We start from the raw sequence: 13,485 nt of genomic DNA, 5'->3' as shown, positions 1-13,485 counted from the left end.
TTAAAATCTGCTTTCCAAAAGATTTCTTTTTGTGTGTGTGAATTACAAACCTATGAGGTGTTTTTGGTTATATCTTTATCATTTATTTCTAATGTTACTTCATTTTAGTCAGAGGACATAGTCTATTTATACATTCTTTTGTATTTATCAAACTTGCTTTATGACCTAGAGTGTGGTCAAATTTTTTTTTATACTCAATTATGTGTTTTAGGGATCTCACTCCATTAATATTTATCTACTACACTTTTCAAAAAATAGATTTCTTCACTCCCTCTTGATGATTGTTTTGTTTTTGCTGTCCCAAACCATGCTGCACACTTTTTCTGTGTTATCAGTACCCAAGATCTCCTCCACATTCAGAGATTTGCTGGAAGCAATCATGGGACTTAGCATATACTTGTACTCAGGGCTAAGATTTATATAGTGACATAGTGAGGACACACAGCCCGGTGGTGAGAGGAAAAGACACAGGCAGAGTCTGGAGGAATCTATGTACAGGCTTCCTTATGTTCTTTCTCTCCCGTGAGGGGGTTATACAGGGTACACTTCACCCAGCAATGAAAATGCAGCAACATGTATGTTGTTTCTGCTCAGGGACTCCCACTGGACTTAGCATTCAAGAATTTTGTTGGGGTCTAGTCACCTGGGTACCCAATGCCTATCATGTACTAAATCCCAGACTCCCAGAAGGAAAGCAGGTTGAGCATAAATCATTTGTTTGTATAAGTAGTCTAAGCACAGTGAACTACCCTTATCAATTAAGGAATGGTGGGAATGTTTCCAAAGTCCAAGTACCAAACACTAGTCAGGATGAATCCTTGCAAGCAGAATCTTCCAAAGCTAATAGCTTCCACCTACTATGTTAACTCTTTCTACACAGCTTCTTATGCTCACATGCAAATATTTTTTTACAGTAGGTTGACTTATGAAGTGATGGATCATACAGTTCAACAGATGTATATTTAATTAAATTGGGTCATGTCTACGTGAAAATATAAGTTTCAAACTACTTATAAGTGAACTTCTATAACATAATCCTATTCATAAATTGGGATTAACTACATGCCTATAGTTAGTGAATATTGTATATTCATTACATGTTCAGTATATATGAATATTATTTACTCCAAAAGAGACCAAATCTCAAATGGTAGCCTTGGTTTAAAAAAATTTTTTTATCTTCATTTAGCATAACAGGGAATTAAGAAATCTTTCAGAAAGGGAGCTCATATTCATATCATCTCATACTACAAATTAGATATTATCTGTCATCTTTGCTGCCTATGCTAAATTTCCTTCTCTTTAAAGGTTAACTTTGAAATCAAAGGTTTTTTTAAAGGAATAAATTGTTATTTTAAACTTTTTTCAGATTTGTAGAAAAATGCTACATCGCCATGTGCTCATATTTAAACTACCTAACTTACAAATGTTAGATGAAATTCCTGTGAATTCAGATGATAAAGCAAAAGCTGAAATTTACTTCTCTGAATTACAAGCAAAGAAAAAGTCGGTAATAATTATTTCTGTTTTTCCTTTTAAAATTCTAAATTATTAATAAATGAACATTATATCTTGTACCTCTTTACTTATATGTTTAAACCTGAGCTATGATGTTTTAGTTAATTATTTTAATATCTACCCGGTGATTACTATCAAAAGCAGCTTGCTCTGGTGAAGAGCATTTGTGCACACACACACACACACACACACACACACACAAGCACACAAGCCAGGGAAGCTCCTTAATCTAATAATGTACTTTGACATAAAGCAAATTATTTTAAATCTGTGTGCCTCTTGCTCAATATATCAGATAACACTAGAAGGTGAGAAACGATATCACAATATCACTTATAAATATGTTAGATAATACCAGAAGGTAAGAAATTATATCACTTTTATAAACAGAAACTAACAATAAAACTCTTTCAACATAGCAGATAGGAAGGAAAGAAATGAATTCTGACCTCAGCTCTCTGGACTGTGTAGTTTATCTAAGAAGGGAGATGTGCACCTCTTTTCTTGTATATTGGCAGAATAATTGCACCTTTTATCCATGAACCCTAAAAAGGTATCTGACCATGATAGGAGAGAGGTAAGAAAAAGAAGAAGCCATAAAAACATATTATTAGGAAATTCTGTCCTTGAACACCAAGATTCTTCATGACCATCCTCCAAGGACTAAATTCACCCCAGAAAAGCTATGGATTTTGAAGAAAGGAGTAACAGTAGAGCTGTGACTTTGCAAGGATTGATGAAGAAAAGGCTATAGAGGTAGGGAAACTGGTTCAGAGGCTTTTAGAATAATCCAGGAGAGAGATTGTGAAGACTTTGCTTAGAGATGGGCAGTGAGAATGTAAGTGAACCTCTACTCTAGTCTAAGTGAAAGCCAGACAGCAATTAGTGACCAAAGATTACTTTTAAAAGTTATACTGAAGAGGAAAAAGATAAGATTACTGGAGTTGCTTTCACACGAACTCATTTGTTTGCCTGACATTCTGTTCCCTCTGTAGAACCGACTCCCAGAGCATGCTGACCGTTTAGTATTACTGGGCTCCTCTCTAGGACACTCCTGCCTTCAGCAGTAGATTCACATACTTATCAAGAGTGGGTTGTGTTTTTTCAAAAATGTGTTATGTCAGGTATTTTATTTTAAATAAATGCATTATAAGTACAAATTTTAGTCTATGTTACTGTGAAAACCAAATGGGATACTTTGGAAAGTCTAGATAAAATCATTCTCACACACACAAACATAAACTATCAAATTAGATTGGGTGGAAAAAAGCCTATAAAATAAAGGAGAAAATTATAAAAATTAACACAAAATATGTAGGAAATTATTTTTAAAAATTTTGACAGATTGTTGCATTCAGATTTTCTCCACATCTTTAAATTATTGATACTTTAAAGAAACAAAAACTGGAAATTATAGGCAAAACCTTAAGGTGGATTTATCTAAAAATTATCAGATAAAATACCAATCAAAGGACCATTATAGAAAAGGTCTTGGCCCTTCATCAAAAGGTGACTGCATGTACTTTTATGTTTTGCATGTTTAAAAAAGATAAATATGTATTATACACCTAATTCTTAATTATTCCTTGACTTTTTTTATTAACCTTGACTGTTTTTGTTAAGGAGTTCCTATTATAGGTCAAAGTAGCTACACAGACCTACGAGGATTAAAACTGTATAATGTTAATAAAGATTATATCTAGATTAGGCAAAGGAAGGTCATTCATTTATGGGTTCTACCTACAAAAATTTTCTTAAAACTATACTTTGTGAAAAAATTCTTACATCACTAATCTGTATGATATAACTAAGAAAGGGCATCATCTAATGTCATCTATTGAAATTATGTCACAGGCTCCTGTCTTTCAGAAGAGAACAAATAATCATAAAATTTGGTTCAGTAATTTAAGCCTCCTTTCCCTTTCTCTACTTTATATTTCTGCTGCAAGTCACTTCTTGCTTCCAGGAGTGGAAAACTGAAGGAGTGGAAAACTGAAGGAAACTTCAGTTTCCTCTTGCTGCTGTAACAAATTACCTCGAATTTCATGGCTTGAAACAATGCAAATTTATTGTCTTAGAATTTTAGAGTCAGAAGGCTGAAAGTCATTCTCACAGAGCTAAAATCAAAAGTTTCGCACGGCTGCATTCCTTGTGGCAGCTCTAGGAGAGAAACGCATTATTTGCCTTGTCAAGCTCCTAGAGGCCGTCTGCCTTATCTGGCTCACGGCCTCCTGCCGCGAGGGCACCACTTCCCCCTCAGCTTCCACCACTGCTTCTTCTCTCCACCGGACTCTTACAAGACTCCTTGTGATTGTATCGGGCCCACCTCGGAAATCCAGGATCATCTCCCCATCTCAAAATCTTAAACTTAATTATATCTGCAAAGAAAGGTAATATTCACAGGTTTGGGAGATAAAGATGTGGACCTTTTTTCGCGGAGCAGGGGCATTACTCTGCCAACCACACCACATATGTAAGGGATCCAGTGAGAGACCAATAGAAATTGTCACATTAATTAAAATCATAAATTCAATGTTACGGTAATGCTGGCAAAATTTTTTAAGTTACATGTAAATTACATATAAAGAAATCACAACAACTATAAAGATCTCAATTTCCATGTATATTTTAATTGGTTTAATATAGCAGAAATACATAAACTCAAAATTTAGTCAATGGTGAGTATTTCACTAAAGGGATTGCTTGTTGTCTATTCTTTTCTATTTCTCATATAATGAACTCAAACTTTTCCCATAGTGTAATGATATGATATGTCTTTAGTGATTCTAGATGTCTATTCTTGACATTTGAATCAGAGCCATATATAAGAATTTAATTATCTTTCCACTTATTCCATATATTAACATTTTATTTTAAAAATATTTTTGATTCATCTATACATGGTTAGCAAAACAAAGGGAATATTTGAAGTCTTCATTTTTTTAGAGAAATCTATTTTAAGATTCAATAACTTTTATTTTCATGGCTAGAAACTAATCAAGCCATTATTTATTTTAGCTGTCCAGGAAACGTGAGAACAGAATACTTTTCACACTTATCAGTTCAGTTTAATGTATTTTTGTTTTGTCTTGTTTTAGATTAATAAATGAAACCTAAATTTGCCCTTTAAACCAGAATATTTTGGTACTTTAGTTTCGGAAGGAAATTTAACAACATTCTAGATTAGTGATGGAAAGAAATTCCCACAAAGGAATTAGCTAGGGAATTTGGGACTGACCAGCTTTAGTAAAAGGCCTGACTCGTGCTCATTACAAAGCTGCATTCTTAGTAACACTGGTATGAAGGAAATAAGTAATTTTATACAAGTATAATTTTACACAATTTTTAACTAAATAAATTGAATCATATATTCAGAATTCATATTTTTTAAAGTATAAACAAAGCAAGTCAATGAAGACAAAGTAGGCATAAATTTCTAGGGAAACAAGTCTCCAGCCTAAATTAAATTTCCAGGAAAACCAAGAATCTCCAGTCTTTCTCCTCCATTTGATCATTCCTGAAATTCTTTTAAACAACTCTTAATCCTCAACTAAGTTAAAATGTAAACACTATTTAGAGAGTTAGCACATTCATTAAAAGTGATTGCTGTAAGATGCTTCCTTAGTCCCCTTTTCATATACTTGTTTTTGAAAACTAACTTCCAGGCACATGATGAGATAATGTGGGAAATACAAAGATGTAGAAGATATAACTCTTACTATCCAGAAATTCAATTCAGAAAAAAAAAGAAGCAATTACAAAGGGGAAAAGACATAATTCTCATTTTCTTAATTCTGTACTTGAGACCCTTTGGAAAGGGAAAGGTGCCATCGCGCTAAGATTCTAGTGATGAATACAGTGCAGTCTAAAAAGACAGAACATAGGTCCTGAGGGAGGTTAAGGGCCCAAAAGACAGCTTCACAGGTTTTGCTTCATACCAACTCTGACTTTAGGCAAGCATTATTCCTGACCTCGAAATTTTAAGTTATCAAGTGGGGCTCGTGGTAAGGACTAAACCTATTGATCTGAGTTTTGGAGGCACTATTTTCTTAACGGTTCTATTTTATTATGCAGTGTATTCCTGTTACCAACTTTCCTACAGAAGGTGGATCATTTGGCCAGGTGAAAGCTTCTCCCATAAAGATAACAAATGTAATTCTGCCTGGTGGATTTAACCATTATGCAGGACCTGACTTCACTTTAACTCCTGAGGTTGAAGGTATTTTGAGAAAGTTTCAGAGTGGAAAAAACCACAGCATTTCATTTGAAATAAAAATCTCATTTTGATTTCTAATACTTCTTAAAATTGCATGTTTTAAGTTTATATTTCCTAAAATTGCATTTTTATTCAAGTTTCATGTGGCCATTCTGATTTCAGAGTCTAGTGTTTTTAGTTCTGTTCAACTACTAATTAAGTCGTAACTAAACATTTGCACCTAATTTGAACTTTTTGATATTTGCACAATTATTTCCTGACTTCTTTTCAAAGCTTGTATATCAATTTGTATATTTCATAGCATATCATTACTTAAACCAGTTCATTAGTACATCCTGCTAAAAGTAGAAATCAGAGGCTTTAAAATACTGCTAACAATAGACTCCTGGGGTATAAAGGATATCTTACTAAGGAGAAGATCAGACTTTATCCTTGAAACCACAGTGAAATATTCATTAAGCTTATACTAAAGAAGAGTTTCAAGAGGTAGAGCTGTAAACAGGGAGTATATTAAAAGGACAGGGTATGCAAATGGTTCATTCTATTGTACACATTTTGATTCAGGTTTATCAAGCCATTTCCTTAATTCCAGATTTTCACTGCCTATCATTTTGGTGAAATTGGGGTAGCTACTCCATCTCTGAGGGCTCACCTCTTCCATTCCTTTTAACATTCTACTTTGCCTCAGAGTCAATAAAAGGGAATATCACAATAATTACAAAATGACCTAAAAGCCTGCTAAGAATAGTAGCTTGCTCTATTTGATTATTTTTAGAGGAACCCAACCATAATTTAATGTGTTAAGGTGTTATTTTTTTCTTTAACTTATTTTTCTTCTACATACTTATGACTTCAAGGTTTTAATCGTTAATCATAGTGAGACTTTTTATGCTTTGCCCAGTATATATAACTAGCAGTAAAACTAGAGATACCAAATTGTTATTAGCCTCCTTAACAGTACAATGTCATCTTTAGGAATTACATCATTATCTTCCCTTTTTTTTTTTTTTTTTGCAGCTCCATAATTTCCTTCTCACATATCTCTCTTCAAGATTCATTATGTGACTTTTTTAGGATTTTCTAGAAGAATTCTATTTCTTTTTTATTTTCTCATGATATTACCCAATTTTTATTTTGAAAAGTATAATCATTTTATCTGTACATTTATTATAGCATACAGCTCTAGATATTTTTATTTTTAAAAATTACCTAGAAAGGATCAAATTGATTCACTAGCTCAGAGTAATGTAGCAGCATTAAGTGCTAGGAATATATTCCAATTCTGTATTTCTATTTAAAACTTTTAATTCATGTTATGAAATATGTTTAGTACACATTCTGCTGAAAGAAAAGCTTTATTACTTAATGTTTCTTATTTCATAATTCCTAATTGCAGATAAAAAAAATAAGAATGCAGGAATTCTGACAAATAGTCCTCAAAGCATACATGCAGAAATAGCTTTTCGGCAACTCAGAGAGATAAATTTCTCTCCATCTCTTTTATCACGTCAGAATATGGCACCTCCAACTGTGCAAATGTTCCAGAGCAACCAAGATGAGGGAAGGTAAAGCTATTCTGTGTTTTAATATCATTTCTCATTATTAAAAAATAATTCTCCAAATGTGCTAGTCATGTATGAAAAGAGGAAGTATGGTTATATGCTATTAGATATTTACAATGAGAGCTGGGTAAAACTGTCAGATAGCATAAGGCTTCTCCCGCATTCACCAAACCTTCCCAAAGTCTAATATATTTATATCATAATTCATAAAGGCTTAGAAATGACTATCAAAATAGAATAGTGCTCACCTAGTACTCATGTGAGGGAACATACATTCTCTCCTAAGTCACTTCTGCTCATTGAATGTGCAAAGCAGCTCACTTACATTTTGAACAACAAATAAATTCAACTTTCTGAAATTGCAAAGGCCAAGAATTTTGTAAATACTTCAAACTTCTCCTTAGTTCCCACTTGCTCTTCCTCTAGTCTGGACCAGCTCAGTGTCTAAGCACCTACTGCTTCTTGTTAGAATCTACTCTGCTGCTCAACAGCTCTCTGCCTAGATTTCCACTTGGAACCTGTCCCCAGTTTCTTTGTAGCCAACCTCCAGCTCACCTATTAGAGTGACCTGCTCAGCAGCACATCTAGCAGAGGCCTGGCATTTGCTACACTGACTTCCCTGCTGTATCAGTCATGTACCCCTGAGTCCTCAAGATAACCCAAGATTTAGATAGCCAGAAACAGGATCATTTTCATTGTCTAGCTGAAATTGTACATGTATAACATATAGAAATTATTCACTATAGATTACCTTAAGGTAGCTGACCCATTAAGAAATTAAGTCACCATTATTTGACTCATATTTTATTTCTGACAGAATTCCTGGCAGCCACTTTCCAAGATCAAATCAAATGTAACCTAACTGCCTAAAAAGAAATGAATATTCACCAAGAAACCTATTTGTGTTCAGTAGTTGTACAAAAGATAGCAGTGTCTGTGAAAAAAAAAAAGATAATCATGTTACTTATGTTACCACAGCACTTCAGTTCCATATGAGGATAATCTCAATCACTCCTGGTGAATTTTATTTAGCATCTCCTCTCTCAAACTTTCTTTATGGTTATCTTAATTATTCGTTTGAATTTCTGCGTTAGAAAAATCATGAACTTTTATATCATACAATTTGAAAAGATACAAGTAACATAAAGTCCACAGACTCAAATATTTAGTACTATATAGCATTTAGATACAAAATTTTAGTATGGCCTGTCATATGAAGTTACTGGAAAAGTTGATTGTAGGAAATAAGCATACTTTCATTTGTAGTGTATATGTTCATTTGGAATCACCTAAAACTGAAGCATACATTTCTTAGCAAACACAACCATTACTAAAGCAGGTTGAGTTTTGCTAGTTGAACTGCTAGGTTTTTAGGATTATACTTAGAAACTGTATCAGCCCTAAAAATTGTTTAGAGATGCAAATTTGGGGCATCCCTAGTACTTCCTGAAGGTGGCTAACTGGGGGCAACCAGTCATTTATGCTCTAAGAATGAAAGAGTACTATTGTATATACAATAATTGTGCCCATAGTGATGTCACTTAACAATCAGTTTTAGGTTAAAGAGAACACATGTTCAAACTCAGTGAACTCATTTAAAATTTGGGCCCTCAATAATTATATTTCACTGGAAATAATGTTTTTTTAATATTACATTGGATATATAGGATATATCACAAATCAGTCAAATATGGTTTTGAATTTGCTTATTTATTAAATACAGTTCCTTAAATTAATGACTAAATTGCCCATCATTTTTATATTAATGGGCTCCATGATTCATGAAGTATTCTATTTAGATTTTTCAAGTATAGGCTCAACACTGCATATAGTTTTCATACTATTTTATATGTTCCTTACATGAAAATAAATTATTTTTACTAATCTATTTGTATTTTATCATCTTTCTGGAAATAGTTTTAAATATACTTTGGAAACTAATTCCAATGTGAATGCAACAGTTTTGTACCTTTTCTTCTTTAAAGGTATGTTTTTAATTTAATTGTGTATTATTTAAAATTTTAAGCCTAATCCAGATTAATTTTATACTTCTTAATGTGTGGTTTTTTTAAACAGCTATTGCACTTAGCTGGAAATAAAATCCTGTTTAGAAAATAACTATGCAGTTCTTAAGATGTCCAGAAGATGTCTTTGTTGCCCTTTAGTTTTGACAGTTCTTTCATTACAGTGTTGTGGTAAGGTCTGTTCTTCACTATTTGTTATTAACTTTACATCATCTGATTTTTTTCTTTTATGGCTGTGTATAAATGAAATACTGAATATATGCTTCTTTTGTAATAAAAAGTACCTTTTTAAGTAATAAACTGGGCAGGAAAAATAAACATAACAGGTTTTCACTGGAGAAAAATTTACAAAAGTAGAAAAGTAAAAGCAGGAGAAGCATTATCCAGCCTCTGGTTAATATTTGGCATAATTTCTTTTAGCGATATTTTCTGACACATTTGTCATATATTTTAGATCTATCATTTGATTTTAATGTACACGTTGCTAACTTTTGAGATATAATATCTACTATAAATTTTTAATAACATCTTAATTTCTTCTTGAAAGTAAATTAATCTGTAGTACATAATTTGATAATAACACTAATAATAATAATAAGCATGTATGTAGGCATTGCTGGGGGCTTTACAAAAAACAGATACAGACCCAACCTTAAGAATATTTTAATATGAATATACAATAAATAATTTCATATATAAGCAGCAAGGGGGATGATTACTAACATAATTTGGCACAGTAGTTCTGAATTTTTTTCTGCCATTATAGCAGATGACAGACAAGATGTACAACATATTCCCCTGGGAATGTATACATAAGTTAAACCATTGGCTATGTGCAACTCATAAAGCAATAGCTGTAACTTCCTCTCTTTCTCTGTTCAACAATTCAAATGAAAATATAATTGAATCTAAGATTTTTATAGGATTAACTTCAGATCATCTCTAAATTATTTTTAAGTAAATCATTCAAAAACTGAAATATTAAGTAATGCTTACAAATTATTTTTAACAAACTTCACAACTGATTACAACAAAACAAGCAGGTAGTGCTTTAATTTACAAACCACTGGCCCATATTTTACATGGTGCATCCTAGTAACAACCCTATGAAGTAAATTTGACATGTTCTGTCTCCATTCTAGATAAAGAAACTGGCTTAAGGAAAAGAGTAGATATCGCACCAAATCCTAGATTTTTTCGATTCCAAATTCATTGCTTTTACGATTACAAGTGAATTGACATTTAATTATTAATACTGTACTATTTAATAAGCTGTCGTGGAGCCCTAATGGATGCAAAAACTGTGAACTATTCATTCTCTTCCAGTGTATTTAGCTTAGGGAAAATGTGTAATGTGTGCATTAAAATTAGTTCTGTGATCCCAGCAAATGTCTTGATAGATTTATTTTTCATGAAGTCATATGCATGATTATATGACTTGTTTTAAATTAAAGGACAATTACACAAACAACATGGAAAGCTAAAAATCAGGGCATTTTATAGATTAGGAGCCTGCAATGCTGAACTGAATATATATATGATGTCAAGGTGATCTTCTGATTTCTGTATATGAAAATTGACTATAATTAAGTACTCAATAAGAATTGTATTATTTACTTCTATTTTTATAGTTCTGGATTTCTCTGGTAACAGAATTAACTATGGTTGTGAACATATTTTTGCCTATAATATTTAGTGTGTGCTCTCTGTGTGTGTTTGTAGGCACTCATGACTAGTTTTAAAATAATCCTTATATTTAAGTAACATGTCATCTCACTATTTATTTATAATCTATCATAAATTGTGAGAAGTGTTTAATATTTTAAAACATTAGATCTTACTGTGGGCTCTTAGTTTCACTTAAATGTTGCTTACATAAAAAGAAATTAACTATTTATAGCTCTATAAAAGAAGAACCAAGTACTTGAGGCCAAGTTTTGTTGCTTATTCAAGGAATCTAATCAAATCAGCTTTTTGTGGGGATAGAAACTAGCTGGTATTTTTATTCTTCTGCTATATAAGTTAAGAGATTCTGGATGACCTCACGTTCTTAACTACTTTCCTTGTTCACCTCTTTGCAATTTCCTCCATTATTGAAATATTTTTAAAGAAAGACATACTGAATTGCAATTTTATTTCACAGTTGCCTTTTAGAACTAGGTCAGCTAGAAATATTCAGTTATTTATGCATAATATTTCTATAAATTTTTATCTTATAAAAATTTAAATTATATCTTAAAAAATTTTTACTTAAAAAATTTATAATATTACTACTTTTTCTTTCATGAATAAAATTGTTTTGTAAACTACTGAAAAGACATTTCTCAGACCCAATTTGTGCATTTTTTATTTTAAAATTTTGTTTTGGTCATGATTTTCCCTTATAATTAAAATAGTGATTTTGTAGCAAAAACATAAAATGCTGTAACCTAAAAATAGATTAGTGTATTCAAAGAAACTCAGAAGTGGCTTCAGTGACTTACCTGAAATCAAATTATTTATCATTTGTGTTTTATTTATAAGGCCTTACTTTAACTATATTCTCTTTTAGGTCAGTCAAAAGCCAATTCATCATTATCATTTTCTACATAAAATGCCAATTTTAAAACTAGAATAGGTTTTTGCTTATATTGTATCATTAAAAGTAAAAGTACTTCCACAAAACAGTAAATTTACAATGAAGGAACCTGGCAGCCCTACTTAACCAAGTGATCATGGTTAATATTGCCAAATATTAAGATGTATCGATACATATCATGCACCCCTCTGATAGGATGCACTGAAGAGTGCATAGCTTCTGTGACATTCTTCCCCCAAATCCATAGCCTTAACCTAATCATGATAAAACCTTAGACAAACCCAAACTGAGAAGGTTTCTATCAAGCATCTGACCATTATCATTCAAAAGAATCAAAGTCATGATCAAAGGAAGGACTAAGAAACTGTTGCAAATTGAAGCAGATCAGAGAGGCATGACAACTAAATGCAACAGTAGGATCCTAGGTTGGATTCTAGAATAGAAAAAGGGCATTAGTAGAAAAACTGGATAAAGACTTAAATTAATAGTATTGCATTTATGTTAATTTCTTAGTTTTGATAACTATACCATGATTGTGCAATATGTTAACATTAAGGAAGTTTGGGTATATGGAACTGTTATTATTGCAACTCTTCTAATAAACTAAAAATTATTTCAAATCAAAGAGTTAAAAAATGCAAAAAAAAAGTGCTTACACATGCTCTGATAAAGTCCCATCGGGATAACATATTTTGGTAGCTTTTTAAAATTAATTACATTTTGATCAAACATTAAAATAAAAATGTGTTTTTCACAAGTAGTATTCTATATTTTCATCTGGTTTTTAATATTATAATTCTAATTAACTTCCAAATATTTAAAGATGTTTCACGCCAGCAGAGTTCCATTTTTAGACATTAGAAATAGAAAAAAAGATTAGTGATGATCTTACTATGTTTGTAAACCATTTATGGTTTAGGGTCTTATACCATTTTATGGTTACATTTATTTTTAAATAACAATACCTATATTTTAAGTAGAAAAAAATGTGGCTTAAAAGCTGTAGGTTTTAGTTGTGGACCTGCATGTTTTACATCTTCCTTATTTTGTAAGTCATTATTTTTTTCCCAGAACTTGTTTTAGGTAATTTTAGTAGGTTGACTTTACTATTTGTTCCATCTTTAATTATAACCATAATGCTCCTCCTCTTTCTTCCCCTCCCCTCAGTGTTTCACAAGAATGTTTCCCAAAGAACAACCAAAAAAGACAAATCTGTAAAAAAATATATCACTAACACTTTAAAGTTTCCAATTATTTCTTATTCCTTCCTATCAATCTGGCTGAAAACAGGTATTTACAAACACTGGTAGCCTACTTTCTTATGGCCTTCCAATTTTTTTTTTTATGAAGTGCTTTAAAAGAGTTCAATCAACCTTAATGGTACATTTTTAGTTAAGGAAATAGAATGGGGAGAAGTCAATTTGAGCTTCCAGATGAACAAGTGTCTTCAGAAAGAAAAGGCATAAATGGGTTTAGAAAACAGAGAGAATACGAGTAAAATGCAGTGAGCAGAGCACTCAGGGAAGCTGTATACAATGGAAAGAGTAAAATACTGCAGAGCTTTTTAAGCTACATACAATTGGAACA

At 31.9% G+C, this 13,485-nt stretch overlaps 1 protein-coding gene across 1 annotated transcript in view; it reads left to right on the top strand.

Annotated features, from left to right (window-relative positions):
* LRRC9 (leucine rich repeat containing 9) overlaps positions 1-9,151 on the top strand; it is a 115,721-nt gene extending 106,570 nt beyond the window's left edge. Inside the window, exons 30-33 of the mRNA XM_057488407.1 lie at positions 1,370-1,510; positions 5,593-5,737; positions 7,131-7,299; positions 8,114-9,151. Of these exons, the coding sequence (XP_057344390.1) occupies positions 1,370-1,510; positions 5,593-5,737; positions 7,131-7,299; positions 8,114-8,153 (495 nt within the window). The 3' untranslated portion in view covers positions 8,154-9,151. The remainder of the gene's footprint in view (positions 1-1,369; positions 1,511-5,592; positions 5,738-7,130; positions 7,300-8,113) is intronic.
* The last annotated feature ends 4,334 nt before the right edge of the window (positions 9,152-13,485 follow it).

This window comes from Manis pentadactyla, chromosome 11 (genome assembly GCF_030020395.1).
Source record: "Manis pentadactyla isolate mManPen7 chromosome 11, mManPen7.hap1, whole genome shotgun sequence".
NCBI classification, from domain to species: Eukaryota; Metazoa; Chordata; class Mammalia; order Pholidota; family Manidae; genus Manis; species Manis pentadactyla.
Note: the sequence above shows the minus strand (reverse complement) of the source record. Positions and strands in the feature narration are given on the sequence as shown.